This window comes from Lepidochelys olivacea, assembly GCF_965140295.1.
Source record: "Lepidochelys olivacea isolate rLepOli2 genome assembly, chromosome: 18".
Taxonomy (NCBI): domain Eukaryota; kingdom Metazoa; phylum Chordata; order Testudines; family Cheloniidae; genus Lepidochelys; species Lepidochelys olivacea.
The window spans coordinates 13,137,458-13,155,895 of record NC_140428.1 but is presented as its reverse complement, the minus strand read 5'-3'; the positions used below and the strand labels follow the sequence as shown (position 1 = coordinate 13,155,895).

Below are 18,438 nucleotides of genomic sequence, written 5' to 3'. Positions count from 1 at the left end.
GAGCTTTTGTTTGTCTCTGGGGGGAGGTTCTGGGGCTTGCAGTGTGCAGGAGGGCAGACGAGGTGACCTGAATCTCAGCTCTGGGCTGATGGACTCTCTTTTGTACAGCACCCTCCACACGGGGCTCCCAGGCCAGAGTGGGGGCCCTAGGCCCTGCTGTAACACAACCGCCAGGAAAACGTGCTGAGTGTGTCAAGGCAGGGGACAGCTGCATTGCGTGGCTATGGGGTGATTGATCCCTCGTGTGTACCCTTCTCGTCCCAGGGTCTGAGACCAGCGAAAGTGCAAAGCTCTGGCCTCCCGGGAGGGCCCACAGCCAGTGCATGGGGGGTGGGGGGGAGTTTCTTTGCAGGGATGTCAGCTGCCCCTGGCGCTGGAGAAACGGCCCCCGCTGGGGCAAGCTGCGAGCCGTCGGGGCCCGCGGGGTGCAGGCCGGTGCAGACCCAGGCAGCGCCCGGGGCGGGGGCGGGGGCGGGGCTGCCCTGCACACGCGGGCTCCTCGCGCTGTCCGACCCCACGTGCACCCAGCCACAGCGAGACCCGGCGCAGCCCTCGCGCATGCGCCGCTACCGAGCTGGGGCAGGGCGTGGGAGCGCGCTCAGGGGGCGGGGCGAGATCGTGCGCGCTGAGGTCACACGCCGGCGAGGCGGAAGTGGCTGCAGGTGAGAGCGGGGTACCCTCAAAGCGGCAGGCGCCGGGTGCGCGCGCTCGGCGGTGCTCGCGAGGGGAACGAGGAGCCACCATGGCCGGGTGGGGCGGGGCCCCTTGTCACACGTCATAGTTGTTCCCCTCCCCCACCCCAAGACCTGCCCCGGGTTCTCTGCCACTGACTTGCTGTGTGACCCTGGGCCCCTCCTTTCCCTGCTCCGTGACTCAGTTTCCCCATCTGCACCATGGGGCCTGGCAACGCCGACCATCCCTCTCCCCTTTGCAAACCGCCACCCGCTCCCCAGCAGATGGCTGCTGTGTAATTGTGCGGGGGTGGCACTGATACCTTAACAAGGGGCCCTGAGCTGTCCTCTGCCCCGAGACGGAGACCGGCGGGGAAGGCGAACAGAGCCCGAGAAGCACCCACAGCAGCTGTGTGGAGTTTCCTCCCAGAGGGAGAAGGGATGAATAACATTGGGGTAGTAAGAACTTTTATACAGCATGAGCCAGAGACGTTACCTGCGGGAAACTGATCATCACATCAGTGGGTTAATAACAGGTCTTGTGTTTCAGCCTGCTGTGTCCAAGGCACTTTACATGAATCGGAGAAACACTTCCCCTACCACTGAAATGCATCCACTTCTGGGGTGCAACATGGCAGCTGTTTAACAGTGCACAGTAATGCTGCACAGTAGTATAGGATGGAATGTAAGGAGGAATCCTGTATCGAGACAAACCTACAGGAGGGATTTAAGGAGGCAGATTATAATTACCTGACCTGGAGTTTGGCCAGGACGCAAATTAATGGGTAATTATTAGTTAACTTGGAGAAGATGGGGATTAATATGAGAACTGAGAGGTGGATAAGGAACTGGTTAAAGGAGAGACTACAGCGGGTCGTACTGAAAGGGGAACACCCAAGCTGGAGAGAAGTTACTAGTAGAGTTCCTCAGGGATCAGTCTTGGGACCAACCTTATTTAACCTTTTCATTCATGACCTTGGCACAAAATGTGGGAGTGTGCTAATAAAATTTGCATATGACACAAATTAAGAGGTATTGCCAATATGGAGGAGGACTGGAATATCATACAAGAAGATCTGGACAACCTTGAAAACTGGAGTAATAGAAATGGGATGAAATTTAATAGTGCAAAGTGCAAGGTCATGCGCTTAGGGACTAACCAGAATTTTTGCTATGAGCTGGGGACGTATCAGTTAGAAGCAACAAAGGAGGAGAAAGACCTGGGTGTATTGGTTGATCACAGGATGACTATGAGCCACCAATGTGATGCGGCTGTGAAAAAGGCTAATGCAGTCCTATGTTGCATCAGGCGAGGTATTTCCAGTAGAGAAAGGGAAGTGTTAGTACCATCATACAAGTCACTGATGAGACCTCATCTGGAATACTGTGTACAATTCTGGTCTCCCATGTTTAAGAACCATGAATTCAAACCGGAACAGGTGCAGAGAAGGGCTGCTAGGATGATCCGAGGAATGGAAACCTACCTTATGAGGGGCGATTCAAAGACCTTGGCTTGTTTAGCCTAACCGAACAAAGGCTGAGGGGAGCTATGATTGCTGTCTATAAATACATCAGAGGGATAAATACCAGGGAGGGAGAGTTGTTATTTAAATTAAGTGCTAATATGGACACAAGAACAAATGGCTATAAACTGGCCATCAACAAGTTTAGGCTTGAAATTAAATGAAGGTTTCTAACCATCAGAGGAGTGAAGTTCTGGAATAACCTTCTAAGGGGAGCAGTGGGGGCAAAAAAACCTAACTGGCTTCAAGACTGAGCTTGATAAGTTTATGGAGGGGATGGTAGGATGAGACTGCCTTTGATGGCATGTAGCCGATCTGCAACTGCTAGTAGTAAATATCTCCAACAGCTGGAGGTGGGACACTAGATGGGGAGGGCTCGGAGTTATAAAGAGAATTTCCCATGTTTTTGGCTGGTGGGTCTTGCCCATGTGCTCAGGGTCTAACTGATCATCATATTTGGGGTCGGGAAGGAATTTCCCCCCAGTTCAGATCGGCAGAAACCCTGGGGGTTTATGCCTTCCTCAGCAGCATGGGGCACAGGTCGCTTGTAGGTTTAAACTAATGTAAATGGTGGATTTTCTGTAATTTGAAATCTTTAAATCATGATTTGAGGACTCCAGTAACTCAGTCAGAGGTTCTGGGTCTATTACAGGAGTAGGTGGGTGAGTTTCTGTGGCCTGTGATGTGCAGGAGGTCAGACTAGATGGTCACGATGGTCCCTTCTGGCATTAAAGTCTATGAGAACAGTCCAATGCTTACTAATGAGAATTGCAGAGTGTTCTTTAGTAACCCCAAAGGGAATGCATCTGATGAAATGAGCTGTAGCTCAATAAAGCTTATGCTCAAATAAATTGGTTAGTCTCTAAGGTGCCACAAGTACTCCTTTTCTTTTTGCGAATACAGACTAACACAGCTGTTACTCTGAAACCCAAAGGGTCAGTAGCTCAATGAAAAACCACACAGGGCCTCCCCTAGTACCTTTGTAGGGCACTGGCTAAGTACTGACACGTAATCTCAGCTACTGAGCTATCATTAAAATGTACTAACTATTTTTAGGAAATGAAGGAAAGATTACCCGTTGGTGGTGGTGGGGGGCGCTAATGTGTGGTGTGAGCGGGAGGCCAGCATTCAGTCTGTGCACGAAGAAGAATACACCCCACACATCAGCAGGTCTAGGCCTGACTGTTTTCCATTGACTCTGTTGAATGTCTAGAAAATCAGTCCAGCAGCTGGCAGAGGAATAATTTATGCAGCTAACACATCTGTTCCCAGCTTGTTAGTTTCTTTGCTTTGATCAGTTGCCTTTTCCCCTAAAAAGGGGATCAAAGCCTTCAGACATCTCCCTCCTTTTGAGAGGTGCATGTGAGGTTGGATATACAGCCTGTGCTAGTCCCGCGAGCGCTTGCAAAACCCTAGGCAGGGCCCCCAACTAACAATCGCATTTATTCATTGTTATGGCCTTCAGCAATACCACCTTGTGTTGTGGAATTCCCTCTCCACGTCAGGCCAAGGCAGTGTCGGGATGGGAGAGCTTCCAGGAACACTCAGGAGCAGTAGGCGGCGGTGCTAGGGATTCACTGGTGGCATTAGTCTCTCGGAATCGGTATGGCATCAGGGCTTTGGCATAGCATTCTGCTCCTGGACTAGCAGTGTCACAGCGCTGTCCTGAGCACTTGCCACCTGGAAGGGTCCCCTGGCACTTTCCAGGAGTTACGCCCATTGTCCTGGCCAGATTCCAGCTAGGCTAAAAGTAACTACGTTCTGCTCATCTGAACTCCCGCAGCTTTCACATGGGCATGGCATTTGTCTTCATTTCTTGTCAGAAGCTGCTCTCCTGAGCTGAGTGCTGCTAAAGAGTCAGGGGCTAGCTAGAGAACTCATCTCTTCCCAGCGGTCAGTCTAGCACCCGACACCCAATGCTAAATGCCCCAAAAGAAATAGCATCTGTAAAACTGGGTGATTCCAGGGTTTCCCAGACCGTGAGTCCTGTTTATGACAGAGCCCGTGTTTTTATGTATCCATATTTAAATGAACACAAACAAAAGAATGACCTAGACCGCCTTGCCATCAGTCATAGATCTATAACAAAAGCCAGGTATCATCTCTGCTTTGGAAGCCTGGGGTCTGGAGTAATAATAATTATCCCAAGCTCTTACATAGCATGTGTTATCAGTAGAGGTCAATGCATGTCACAAAGGAGATCAGGATCATTATCCCAATTTTATGGAAGGGGAAACTGAGGCACAGAAGGGCAAAGGACTCACCCAATGTTGTCTGGTGGGAGAGATGGGAATACAATCCAGTTCTCCTGAGTGCCAGTCCAGTGGTCTGTCCACCAGGCTACTCTAACTCCCTTAGAGTATCTGGTAGCTGCTGGTTCTCTCTTAAATTAACCCCATTATTATTATTAATTGTCGATATTCCAGTAGCCTCTAAAGGTCCCTATTGAGATCAGGGTCCCTTTTTGCCGCACAGACACATAGTGAGAGACAGTCCCTGCCTCCAAAGAGCTTACAGCCTAGACAAAGGGTGGGAGGGGAAACTGAGGCACATAGAAGGAAATAATTTGCCCGCAGTCATAAATCAGAGTAAACCTATTGTATTTTTGATTTTTAGTAAATTTATTATCCACAGATTTAATTCCCTTCCCTTCTCTCTCTTTACACAGATTTTTTGACAATGGTCCAGTAGCAGACACTGACTCTCGCAGCCACCTGTCCAGAGATGGCAGTTTCCACTGGATCTGTGATTGTTCCAGACTGGCACAAGTCCCCAGAGGGCAAAGAGTACCTGGCCACCATCCTGCGGAAAAACAAGCGGAAATTCTTCGGTGAGTCCTCTCTGCACCCATCACCGCTGCAGGCCCTAGAGGCAGCTGGTGAGAAGAGACGACTCTATGGGATAAGATTAAGCCACAGTAAAGGAGGAAAGTGGTGGGAATCAGGCTGCTAAGTGCCTTTGCCCCCCATTGAGGCTTTTATTGGCCACCTATTTTTGGTACCACTGGGGAAATAAACTGTGAATTCAACAACGGATCATTTATAGATGTTATTGAATGGGCCTGGGGAGCAAGAGTTCTAGGCTCTGACCTTCAGTTTCCTCCTCGGTTAACTAAGGATGTCATAAATATAAAGGGAAGGGTAACCACCTTTCTGTATACAGTGCTATAAAATCCCTCCTGGCCAGAGGCAAAACTTTTTCACCTGTAAAGGGTTAAGAAGCTTAGGTAACCTCACTGGCACCTGACCCAAAATGACAAATGAGGGGATAAGATACTTTCAAATCTAGAGGGGGGGAGTGGGGAACAAAGGGTTCTGTCTGTCTGTCTGTCTGTGTGATGCTTTTGCCGGGAACAGATCAGAAATGCAAGCCTTCCAACTCCTGTTAAGTTAGTAAGTAATCTAGCTAGAAAATGCATTAGATTTTCTTTTGTTTAATGGCTGGTAAAATAAGTTGTGCTGGAGGGAATGTATATTCCTGTTTTTGTGTCTTTTTGTAACTTAAGGTTTTGCCTAGAGGGATTCTCTATGTTTTGAATCTGATTACCCTGTAAGGTATGTACCATCCTGATTTTACAGAGGTGATTCTTTTACCTTTTCTTTAATTAAAATTCTTTTTTTCAGAACCTGATTGCTTTTTCACTGTTCTTAAGATCCAAGGGTTTGGGTCTGTGTTTACCTGTACCAATTGGTGAGGATTCTTATCAAGCCTTCCCCAGGAAAGGGGGTGTAGGGCTTGGGGGGATATTTTGGGGGAAGACGTCTCCAAGTGGGCTCTTTCCCTGTTCTTTGTTTAACACGCTTGGTGGTGGCAGCATACTGTTCAAGGACAAGGCAAAGTTTGTACCTTGGGGAAGTTTTGAATCTAAGCTGGTAAGAATAAGCTTAGGGAGTTTTTCATGCAGGTCCCCACATCTGTATCCTAGAGTTCAGCGTGGGGAAGGAACCTTGACAGGGGATAATAAGGGTTAATTCAGTACTGTTTGCAGTGTGCTTTGAGATCTTTAAATGGAAGGGCAAAGCGTTACTTGCCGCATGCCCATTCAGACCCATGGCATCTGTGTCATAAGACGTCATGGGATAAGAGGGAAGGTCCTCTCATGGATCAGTAACTGGTTAGAAGATAGGAAACAAAGGGTAGGAAAAAATGGTCAGTTTTCAGAATGGAGAGAGGTAAATAGTGGGGTCCCCCAGGGGTCTGTACTGGGACCACTGATGTTCAACATATCCACAAATGATCTGGGAAAAGGGGTAAACAGTGAGGCAGCAACATTTGCAGATGATACAAATTACTTAAGATAGTTACAGACAGCGAAGAGTTACAAAGGGATCTCACAAAACTGGGTGACTGGGCAACAAAATGGCAGATTAAATTCAATGTTGATAAATGCAACGTAATGCACATTGGAAAACATCATCCCAACTGTACATACAGAATGCTGGGGTCTAAATTAGCTGTTCCCACTCAAGAAAGAGATCTTGGAGTCATCGTGGATAGTTCTCTGAAAACGTCCACTCAATGTGCAGCGGCAGTTAGAAAAGCAAACAGAATATTGTGAATCATTAAGAAAGGGATTGCTCAGGGATGGGCAAACTACGGCCCATGGGCTGGATCCAGCCCGTCAGGGCTTTGGATCCGGCCCGCGGGATTGCCACCCCTGTGGCGCTGCAGGCCCTGCGTCACTCCCGGAAGCAGCTGGCACCACGTCACTGTAGCCCCTGGGGGAGAGGGAGGCAGAGGACTCCGCACGCTGCCCTTGCCTTCAGGCACCACCCCCCACATTGGCTGGGAACAGGGAACTGCGACCAGTGGGAGCTTTGGGGGAGGTACCTGCAGGCGAGGGCAGCGCACGGAGCCCTCTGCCCCCCTGCCTCTCCCAGGGGCTGCAAGGACATGGAGCCAGCCACTTCTGGGAGTGGCGCGGAGCAAGACCAGGGCAGGTAGGCAGCCTGCCTGAGCCCCGCTGCGCGCTGCTGCCCCCCCCGGAGCCACTCCAGGTAAGTGGTGCCGGGCTAGAGCCCGCACCCTGAACCCCTCCTGGACCCTGCACCCCAACCCTCTGCCCTGAGCCCCCTGCCGCACCCCACACTCCTCCTGCACCTCAACCCCCTGCCCTGAGCCCCCTCCTGCACTCCTCCCTGCACCCCTCCCTTGAGCCCCCCCCACACTCCGCACCCCCTCCTGCACCCCAACCCCCTGCCCTGAGCCCCCTCATACACCTCACAACCCCTCCTCCACCCCAAGCCCTTGCACTTTGCCCCTTCCTGCACACCACACCCGCACCCCTGCCCCAGCCCTACATTCATGGCCCTGCATGCAATTTCCCCTCCCAGATGTGGCTCTCGGGCCAAAAAGTTTACCCATCCCTGGGATAGGTAATAAAACAGTAAATATCATAATGCACTATATAAATCCATGGTACACCCACACCTTGAATGCTGCATGCATAACTGGTCACCCCATCTCAGAAAAATATATTAGAATTGGAAAAGGTACAGAGAAAGGCAACAAAAATGATTAGGGGTATGGAACAGCTTCCATATGAGGAGAGATGAATAAGACTGGGACTTTTCAGCTTGGAAGAGCGACGACTCAGGAAGGATATGATAAGAGTTTTATAAAATCTTGACTGGTGTGGAGAAACTGAATTATGAAATGTTATTTCCTCCTTCACATAACACAAGAACCAAAGATCACTCATTGAAGTTAGTAGGTAGCACATTTAAAAGAAACTAAAGAAAGTACTTCTTCACATAATGCACAGTCAACCTTTGGAAATCGTTGCCTGGGGATGTTGTGAAGGCCAAAACTATAACAGGGTTCAAAAAAGAACTAGATAAGTTCATGGAGGACAGGTCCATCGGTGGCTAGTAGCCAGGATGGGCTGGGCTGGTGTCCCTAGCCTCTGTTTGCCAGAAGCTGGGAATGGGCAACAGGAGGTGGATCATTTGATGATTATCTGTTCTGTTCATTCCCTCTGGGGCATCTGGCACTGGCCACTGTTGGAAGACAGGGTGCTGGGCTAGATGGACCTTGGGTCTGACCGAGTCTGGCCATTCTTATGTTGTGTTCTTATGTGTGAGGACGTCATTATCCTTATCCCCACTTAACAGATAGCGAAAGTGAGGCCCAGGGAGAGGAAGTGACGTGTTGAAGCCCAGTCAGTAGGTCAATAGCAGAGCCAGGGATAGAGCCCACTGTTCGGTCTCACAGTTTCCAGCTCCTGCTACTAGACCTTGTTGCCTCCATGCATGTTGTGTTCCCCCGAAGCTTTACGTAGTTAGATACGAGACGGGACATGGTATATCCAGGGGCTGGAAGCTAAAGCCAGACAATCGCAAACTAGAAATACAGTGCAGTTTTGTAACAGGGAGGAGGGTCACTAACCATTGACAGAACGTACATAGGGATGGGGTGCAGTCTCCATCCTTGGTAGGCCTGTAAATTCAACCTGGATGTCTTTTGGAAAGATACGCTCCAGCTCAAGCAGAAGTTCTGGGCTTGATGCAGGGCTCACTGGTTGCAATTCTCTGGCCTGCATCATACAGGAGCTCAGACGAGATGATCATAATGGGGCCTTCTGGACTTTACTTCTGTGGATCTATAAAGGATAGAAAATGGGTCATTCTGGGATAAATTAAAACCCGGCCAACTTGGGGTGCGTGGAGAGATTGATCCTTTAACTGGGGGCTGGGAGAGCTGTGATCTCAAAACAAAACTGCTTCTTGTGGAAGTTGGGTGGGGAATGTAGGGTTGAGAGACATTGACAAGTGCTGTTGTTTCATTCCAGGGCTGATTGAAAGGCCAGTGCTCCCCCCGCAGATGGCCACTGACACTGCCAGCTATAAGATTTTTGTCTCTGGGAAAAGCGGCGTGGGTAAAACCGCAATGGTGGCCAAGCTGGCTGGCCTGGAGGTGCCCAGTGCACATCATGAAACAACAGGTGATTGATTGGAGGGTGGCAAAGGGCCACTGACAGGGAGTGAGACTGTCCCTCAACCTTCCCAGCACGGGGGAGAAGCAAGACAGGATGGGGGATGGTTTCTCTGGGAGGCAGCGCTTTCCTGGGAACTGCTGGTGAGATCACTAGCAGCAGGACATCTTGCTCTAAGCCAAGAGACGACTTAGAGGCAGCCATAGAGGATAGGGAGCCAGAAGGGATTTCCTTACCCATCCTGGGTCAGCCCCATGCTGGTCTCTGCTATGGGCCATGTCCCTGCTGTCAGTGACCTGCCTATCTACTGCTTTCCAGCTCCTTGGTTTGGATTGCAGTGTATCGGAATTGGGTGGTGTCCCTTTAACTTGCTTGGGAGCCCTCCGTCTTCTTTTGCAGAAGCCACCAGAACCTTACAGAGCACTGATGTGTCTATGGAGCTAGGCCTTGTGTGTATCTAGCTCGTTAACATGGTTATTTGAAACCCAGCTGGGTTTGGGTCATTTCCTCCTGCTTCTGCTGTTGTGTCGAGAGCACAGGCACAACGGGGATGGGGGAGGAGGACAGGTCTCCCTCCATCTCAGCAGGCGGCTGGAACAGAACAGCGGCTTGGAGCTAAGGGAAGAAGACCTTAAAGCAAGGGAGCAGGAAGGAGTTCTTCCCAGTGCAAGCGACCGGCCCGTGGGATAGACCCACTGCAAGTGAGAAGTCAGGGCAGTCGCACTGCAGGAAGCCTGGAACTGGCTGCAGGTGGTAATAGGGCCAACTTCAGGGGTCAGCCGGATTCCAGATGCCCTTTGCCTCATTTCCTCTTCCTCCTACTCCCCAATACAGACACGATGCTTTCTGTTAAGCATCCAGCCCTGTGTGCAGAGGTTTCCCCCAGAGGCTCACAGCACACAAGTATTTTGTGGACAGGGCAACTTCTGTAGAATAACACAACAAGCCAAAGCCGTGGGATGGTATTTTGTGGCTAGAGGAGACCTGGGGCCTCAAGACTCTGGCTTCTGCTCAGGACTCTGCCACCATGTGACATTGGACAAATCGCCTTATTTGTCCTGGGCCTTCATTTCCCCTTCTGTGAAACAGAAATCCTAACCCTTTCCTGGCGGGAACGTGAGGGCCGTGATGAGGTGAGTAGAACAGCAGCTGGTTACTGGGTGTGTACATGCAGCATTGTTATTCTTTGGGCATCTATGGGAGCAGTGTCGTTATTCGTTGCACTGTGTCATTCTCCTGGGTCAGCCATAGACTCTCTCCCTGAAAACTGTTTGTTCTTAAACATCTTTTAAAGGCTGGTGAGTTTGGCCAATGATGGGATGTTCCCTGTTTACAAGTGGGGAAATTGAGGCACAGGACGAGGCTGAGACTTGCTCAAGGACATGCAGCAAACTAATGGCACGGAGAGGAATAGAACCCAGGTCTTGTGACTCCCAGATCAGAGAACTGTCCATGGCCTTCGCTGCTGCCTTAGCATGGCTGCCATGCCCACTATTTGAAGAGTGTAGCAGGTATCAATTGATAAAACCTCAAAATGTCCCTGTGAGGTTGGTATGTGTCAATCTGTTTCACAGATGGGGAGACAGGCCCAGAGATTATGAAGCCCAAGGTCACAAGGGATCATTGGCAGAGTCAGGATTAGATGCCACGTCTCTTGTACGCTGGCCACTGAATACGTGATTCCCTCCAAGCCCCGAGAAAGGGCTCTGGGTGCCCTTAGGGAACTTGGAAGCTAAACGGGGGCGATCTCATTTCAGGGATCCAGACGACGACGGTATATTGGCCGGCCAAGCTGAGGGACAGCGGCAGGGCGCTCATCTTCAGATTCCACTTCTGGGACTGCGGAGAAGCAGCTCTAAAGAAATTTGATCACATCCTACCTGTGAGTCAGCCCCGGGGTTGGGGAAGCTGTCATGACCTGCTGTCTCCCTGGAAGCTGAGACTGCTTCAAAGCACAGAACTTTGGTCCGGATTTCAGCCTCCCAAAGCTCGGGGGATGTTCAGAACTGGGCTGGAGGGTTAAGCCTGTCTCTATCAGCAGGTGTTAAACACCCTTCTGGGTCCTATAAACTGCACCCCATGTACATCGCAGCAAAACCACTGGGGAGGAATGGGTCTCTTAAAGGAATAAACAGCCCGTGTCAGGAGAGAGAGCATGGGCTGTCGGCACAGCCTGCATGGTAAGGGGTAAAGCTGAGGGTTCACAGCAGGACCAGATACCCCCTCCCCTCTCCTTTGTCTCACTGGAGGGGTGGGCCTGTATGGCACAAAGCCTGCCAGCTTGGCTCCAGAAGGAAATGCCTCTGAAACTCATTGGGCCTGATTCTCATTTACATTTTATGCCCCTCTGGCCTTGGTGCAAATGAGAGTCAGGCCTGCTCATGTCAGGCACACCTTGCTGGGCCAGTGCTAGCCAGGACTGATGCTGGTTGGCCTTTCACACTTGGGGGAGCTGAGGCACGGCAGGAGGAAATGATTTGTTTCAGATCACACAGGTGTCAGTGGCAGTCAGGAATGGAGCACAGATGCGTCTGCCAATCCAGGGTTAAGGCTGCTAACCAGTCCCTCCCTGCACTGGCTGGGACTAGCTGTGTGCACCCTGGCTGACATCCACAGTGTCGCTCCCTTCTAGGCCTGCAAGGAGAAGGCAGATGGCATCCTCTTCCTCTTTTCTTTCACCGACCGCTCATCCTTCGACGACCTCCCCAGCCAGATCTCCCGCGTCACGGAGGGATCCGAAAACTTCGTCAAAATAGTGATTGGCTCGAAGTATCCTTGACTCGTTGGCTCCACTCCACCCTGTCGATTGCTCCTAGCTCTAGTGACCGCTGGGATGCGCCTCACACTAGCAGTGGAAGCTTCTGGCCTGCTTGGGGTGGGGGTTAGCGAGACACAGGTAGGGCTGTTTGCTTCCTGTGATGCTGCAGAGGAAGCTGGGAATTTTTAGCACGTACACAGTAGTTACGCCTTCAAATCCCTGTGCAGGCAGGAACTGGTCTTAACAGGCACCTGTCAGGAGGGTCAGTATCATTAGCTCTGCTTCACAGATGGGAAAACTGAGGCTTGGAGCAGGGCAGGGACTGGCCCAAAGCTACACAGGGAGCCAGTGGCAGATCTGGGAGTAGAACCCAGGAGTTCCTGGTTCCCTCTGTATCAGAGATTGGTCGGAGGGCACTCACTGACGTATCTCCTTCATTCTTACTGCACTAGTCAGGCCAGGGCTCAGAAACAGGCAGTACGTACCCACACCGTGAGGGTACCTGCACCTCTCTGAAGCTGCTGTCTTGTTCTGCAGAATCTCCACTTCCATTAGAAGCAGGGTGGGGGGGGAAGTGACATCAGTAGGTTGTGATTAAAGCCTCGAAAACATGAGCGGGGCGTCACCGATGTAGGTCTGAATCTGCAGAGCGCCTGGGGAGTGGCTCTAAAGAGGTGTGAACTGTACATCTCATCAGTGCGAACTGGGGTCGATTCTGCTTCTTGGCAACCCCTTGGTTGCCGGTGAGAATTGTCCAGCAGTGCTGATACGTGGAAGGCAGGTTTGCGAGGCAGCAGCCAGGGAAGGAAGAACTGGGAGGCCTGCTCTGACTGCAGCGCCTGCCTGGGGGTGGGGCAGCTGTAGGGAGCAGGAGGCTGCAGCCCAGGTGCTGGCCATTTCTGTGGGAGGGGGGAGGCTGGGGCCTGCGGCGCTGCATGCCCATACCTCTCCCTGTGCTCTCCAGGGGTTGGGGCTCAACACGTCCCCTTCCCGGGAGCTGCCTGAGGTAAGCGTTACCCGGAGCCCACACCCCTGCCTAAGCCCTGAGCCCCCTTCCGCACTCCATACACCTTGGCCGGAGCCCCCTGCTGCACCCCAGAACCCACACCCCCAGCTGGAGCACTTACCCCTCCGTACTCCATCCCCCTGCCCCAGCCCAAAGCCCCCTTCCACACTCTGAACCCCCCATTTCTGGCCCAAGCCCAGAGCCTGCACGCCCAGCCAGCGCCCTCACCCCTTCCTGCACTCCAACCCCCTGCCCCAGCCCAGTGAAAATGAGCAAGTGAGCAAGGGTGGGGGAGAGTAAGCGATGGAGGGAGGGGGGATGGAATGAGTGGGGGACGGGGCCTTGAAGAAGGGGCAGGGCCTCTGGGCAGGGGCAGGACAAGGATGTTCAGTTTTCTGCAATTAGAAAGTTGGCAACCCTATGCATAGCCCATGGGCGTAGTCAGACCTCCCAAGTGGGAGCCAAGCTCCAGGAGCCCAGCGGCGCTGGGGAACACGCACGATCCTGGGTGGAGCAACTGCCCCGTCTTCTGTGGGTGGCGTCTCATCAGAGCCACTCACATGGGCAAGACTCATTTTGTAGGCGGAGCTTGGAAGAGCACCTCCATCTTTTCCCCCCTCGATGGGACCCCGCAATCAGGCTGTTGGAGGATGACGGGGGTGGGTGTGACTGGGGTCCCGTGGGGCAGAGTCCCTGGTTCTGTCTCAGGTTTCCTCTAGCACCCATCACGCCAATCGCGGACCTGTAGAGCCACATGCCGCTCTCGTGCACTGCCTGGGTGTGGGTGGCACTCGGGGCAAGCAGGGAGCTGGGCAAATGGGCCCGTGCTGCCAGGAGCCCTTCCCCTTGTCCAAGCAGCCAGCGGGGAGGATGGCGAGAGAGGAAGGACTCGTGTGCCCCCTCCTCCCGTCAGGAAGGGGGCTATTGGGCCCGGTCTAGACTTGCTGGTGACCCCAGGCCGGAACGTGGCCCATCATGTTGGGTGGAGCCATGCAGTGGTTGTGGTGTGATGACCCGGTGGCGCACCGTGCGGGCGCCCTGTGCCATGATGAGTGCTGGCTCCTTGACGGCGCCCGCCCAGGTTCGACCAGTTCATGCACACCGACGTCACAGAGCGGGACCTGGCCGAGTTCCGGCGAGCCTGGCGCCTGCCCGTGCTGCGGATGAAGAGCGTGAACGGGCCCCGGCTGGCCGACGGGCAGACCCTGGACGGCCGCGCTGGGCTGGCACATGTGGCGCACGTGCTGAACGGGCTGGCGGAGCACCTCTGGTACCAGGACCAAGTGATGGCTGGGATCGTCCCAGCACCGCAGCCTGGCACAGAGGAGACGTCCCTGTGCTGAAAATCAGCTCCCCAAAAACTCAGGATGCAGCCGGCAGGTGGAGCCAGAGGCCTTTCAAAGGTTGGTTTGGTGGGACTCTGCTGCAGCCTCGTAAGGACCAGCTCTAGCCTCCAGATCTGGGAGCCCCCGGCCCCCACTGGCTCTGGCATCACAGAGGTGCCCTGCTCGGCACTGCCATCACGCAAACCTGTGGCCAACTTGATCTGGGGACCTTTGTTTCTGGGAGCCCTGCCCTGAGACAGGACGGGCCCGATTTCCAGAGGAGCTAAACGCCCCCAGCTGACACTGACATGGCTTGGGATCAGAGCACCGCAGCCCCAAGCCTCTCACGGCGAGTACCCAAAATCACTGACCACTCCCGGCTTTAGCTTTGATCTGAGCCAGTCCAGAAGAGCTCCAGCCTGCATGCTCCTTCCTCCATCCCTGTAGCTAACCAGAATGGCAGCAGCATCCCGGGCGACAGGCCACAGGAGCCACTGGAGGCTGGCACTAGAGGAAGCACTTTCTGCAGCGCTGTTTGGGGCTGGGGAGTTTTGCAGCTCTGGGGTAGGGCGTGCCCCAGCACTGGAGTGCCAAGGCAACAAGTTTCAGAGTAACAGCCGTGTTAGTCTGTATTCGCAAAAAGAAAAGGAGGACTTGTGGCACCTTAGAGACTAACCAATTTATTTGAGCATGAGCTTTCGTGAGCTACAGCTCACTTCATCGGATGCATACTGTGGAAAGTGTAGAAGATCTTTTTATACACACAAAGCATGAAAAAATACCTCCTCCCACCCCACTCTCCTGCTGGTAATAGCTTATCTAAAGTGATCACTCTCCTTACAATGTGTATGATAATCAAGTTGGGCCATTTCCAGCACAAATCCAGGTTTTCTCACCCCCCCCCCCACACACAAACCCACTCTCCTGCTGGTAATAGCTTATCTAAAGTGATCACTCTCCTTACAATGTGTATGATACTCGAGGTTGATTATCATACACATTGTAAGGAGAGTGATCACTTTAGATAAGCTATTACCAGCAGGAGAGTGGGGTGGGAGGAGGTATTTTTTCATGCTTTGTGTGTATATAAAAAGATCTTCTACCCTTTCCACAGTATGCATCCGATGAAGTGGGCTGTAGCTCATGAAAGCTTATGCTCAAATAAATTGGTTAGTCTCTAAGGCAACAAGACGAGCTGGGTGGATCGTAGCCCACTGTGCATTTGGACGTGGCATTGCTAAACGTATCGTTTGGCTGCACACACACTTCTGAAGCTCCCATCACCTTAGTATCTGGGCTGTCTCAGGGCTCAGAGGAGCTCGTACGGTCACTTTCAAGGTTATTAAACATTGATAGCGCCTGTCATAGAATCATAGAATCTCAGGGTTGGAAGAGACCTCAGGAGGTCATCTCTTCCCACCCCTGCTCAAAGCAGGACCAACCCCAACTAAATCATCCCAGCCAGGGCTTTGTTAAGCCGGGCCTGTCTGTGGATTGAATTGAATTTTATCCTCGGGGGGGGGGGGGGGGGGTTAGCCTGCGCTGGCTCTGCCTGCGGCATGGAGGTGTCAGGTTGCAGTCCCGTGTGGGACTTGAGGTGAGACTCTGCCCCTGTTTGTGCTGATCACAGGAGAGCTGGCATCATCGGGTGCCGTGGCCAGGCGGGAAGTTGGGCTGGCAGCCCTGGAGGGGGCCAGCTGTAACACAAGACACTCTGCTTTAGGGGGCAAAATGGAGCCCTGCCCTCAGTGGACCTGTGAGTAACTGTCAGGCCCTGAAACCTGAGGCTCACAAAATTAGTGGCTGGGTTTGACAACATGGGCCCATGCGCTAGCCAGGAACCCAGCTCCCAGCAAAGCCAGTGCTCATTGTGTTGTCTTGCAGGAATCTCTCACCCTGTCCCCAGCTGCACCTCTCCGCCCTGCGACAAGGAGCGCAGGTTGGGTTCTATGGATCAACGATCGTATCCTAAAGGTGGCACTTCAGGAGTAGCCGCTCAAGATCGACTCTTTCCTTGTTGCACTGACCCCTCCGGCCTGCGACCCCCCGTCCCTGGGATGATGTAGTAATAGGATTTTATGTTTGTATTTTGTATAATTTTAAATAAAGGATCAAGAGTAATAACGTAGCATGTATTAAATGTATTATGTATGATTTCACCATATGCTGCCAGCCACCCTTTCTGAAAGCAGAAAGGAATGGCCTGCTGGGCCATTGGTAAAGATGCATCAGCCAGAATCTGTATCTGAGATGATTTCAAAGCAGTAACAGACCTTTTAGGGTCACCACTTTGTTGTAGGTTTAGTTTTAAAATAAGTATAAGAATGCAATGATTGTTTTCTCTTTCATTGCAGTTTGATGTTCCTGTTCAAATGCTCTGTGTAAATCAATTTGGTGTTGTGTGTGAATGAGGAATGTGTGTGTTAAGAGGTAAGTGTGAAGGCCATCGCTGGACCAGATGTTCTAGGGAGGAACTGAAGAGGTTGCAACATGCCCCTATTGAAATGTCAGAGGAAGGCAGATTGACGACTTTAAAGTGGGACCTATCAATGGGGGCAAGATAGCTGTGATCAAACCAGCCTGGGGTAACTCCCTGAGAGACTTGATGAAAGAACAAGAAAAAGGATGAGGAGGACAATTTAAGAAAACAAGCACTTGTCAAACAAAAACTGATTACAGCATGACAGTGCAAAACTCATGGGTCCCAATGAAGAAAAATCACTGTATAAACAGGGGCCTTGCCATGAAACTTTGGGTTCATCCTGCCAAGACTTCCCTGGAGCATCGTGTCGCAACTGACAGAACCCGGCTCCTCCCTATCCGTGATCAACCTAGCTGACCACTAGATTGATCCGCAATCTGGACTGGTAACTGTAACATCGAATGGCAGGACAGAGAGAGAGAGTGTGTGTGTGTGTGTGTGATTGAATGCATATGCTAATTGTTGTATCTTCCGTAAACGCGGCGTATTGCCTTTTCCCCTGAAAAAGATCCCGTGCGCTTCTTATAAGCATAACACCCACGCTTCAGTTTACAGGGCACCTTCTACACATCTCACGTGGCTGTGCAGTTGGACGGTGCACACCACGGCCAGCCAAGGGTTCCTCCCATTGGTGAGGAGAGGCCTGTGAGGGAGGAGAGGTGACATTAAGGGGGCAGAGTTAAGGTGGCATCTGCTGCTCTTACAACCACCCAGTTTGGCTGTAGAGTTCACCAACACCATGAGCCCTGGGGCAAAGGTGGTAAAGACCCCAGGCTCTGAGCGAGGGCTTGGGAATAGCAGATGAGACTGGGGGAAGCATTTGGAAGTTATCAGAAATCGTTCAAAGCCCTCAACGTCACCTGAGGCGAGGGAATAAAACAGACGGTGCCTCTACCCCAAGTTACTTTAGAGAGACAGCTTCCCAGCAGAAGAGAGAGGGCTTTTCAGAGAGGGAAATGCACACTGGTTTCCAGTCCCAGATCTTAGAAGCCTCATGTGATTAACCTCAAAATATTCACCCACCCCCCCGGCTAACGATCACGCAAGTGGCTCTTCAGGGAAGAATTATTGTAGGGGCTGGGAATGGAAAGCAAGTTACAACTTTACCTGTGGAATTGCTAATGTGTGTGTGAGCTGCCTGTGGGGGAGGGAATGAGCGTGGTGTGGAATTGGGTGTAAATGATCACTTGAGTCGGACCCAGAGTTCCCTTCCAGGATTGCTCCATATACAGACAGACACCAGATGGCCCGAGAAGCAGGGGCGGCTTTCACCGAACGTGTTGGGGATCACGTTATGCTGACTGTCGCCCAAACTCGCAGATCCGCGGCTGGCTCGTGCCAGGTAACATGCACGGCTCATTTCAGCTCCTGGCCAACGGCAGTGCCTAGGGGCACTGGAACCATGTGTATCGTGGGGGGGCTGAGAGCCACTGAACCAAACTGTAAACCCTGCCTAGGATGGAGACCACTTCAAGCCAGGGGGTGCGGCAGCTCCCCTAGTTCCAGCACCTATGGCGGTGTCTCGGGTGCGCCTGCCCCCACCTCGCCCCTCTGATCACGTCCCTTTTCTGGGTGCAGGCTTCCTAGCTACCAGCGGAGGGTTCCAACAGCCAGGGTGCACTTCCTGGGGTGCCTTATTCAGCAAAGAAGATTTTAGGAAGTGAAGTGAGATTGACAACAAACCCATCGGAGTCATGTCTAGATGGTCTCGTCTATAGGGAGTGAGGGGGAAAGCCACT

At 52.2% G+C, this 18,438-nt stretch overlaps 1 protein-coding gene across 3 annotated transcripts; it reads left to right on the top strand.

Annotated features, from left to right (window-relative positions):
* Positions 1 to 609: 609 nt before the first annotated feature.
* CPLANE2 (ciliogenesis and planar polarity effector complex subunit 2) lies at positions 610 to 17,192 on the top strand. Of its 3 annotated transcripts, none has more exons than XR_014714443.1 (7): positions 610 to 662; positions 4,863 to 5,024; positions 8,985 to 9,137; positions 10,886 to 11,010; positions 11,761 to 11,897; positions 13,974 to 14,295; positions 16,102 to 17,192. XR_014714443.1 is itself a non-coding variant. In XM_084651553.1 (6 exons), exons 2-6 carry the CDS (start codon positions 4,919 to 4,921, stop codon positions 14,233 to 14,235), a joined length of 783 nt encoding a protein of 260 aa, XP_084507679.1. In that variant the 5' UTR covers positions 610 to 662; positions 4,863 to 4,918; the 3' UTR covers positions 14,236 to 14,932. The 3 variants fall into 3 exon arrangements, 1 of the variants encoding a protein (XP_084507679.1); XR_014714444.1 differs by lacking the exon at positions 610 to 662 and adding an exon at positions 1,437 to 1,456; XM_084651553.1 differs by lacking the exon at positions 16,102 to 17,192 and having other exon boundaries at positions 13,974 to 14,932.
* The last annotated feature ends 1,246 nt before the right edge of the window (positions 17,193 to 18,438 follow it).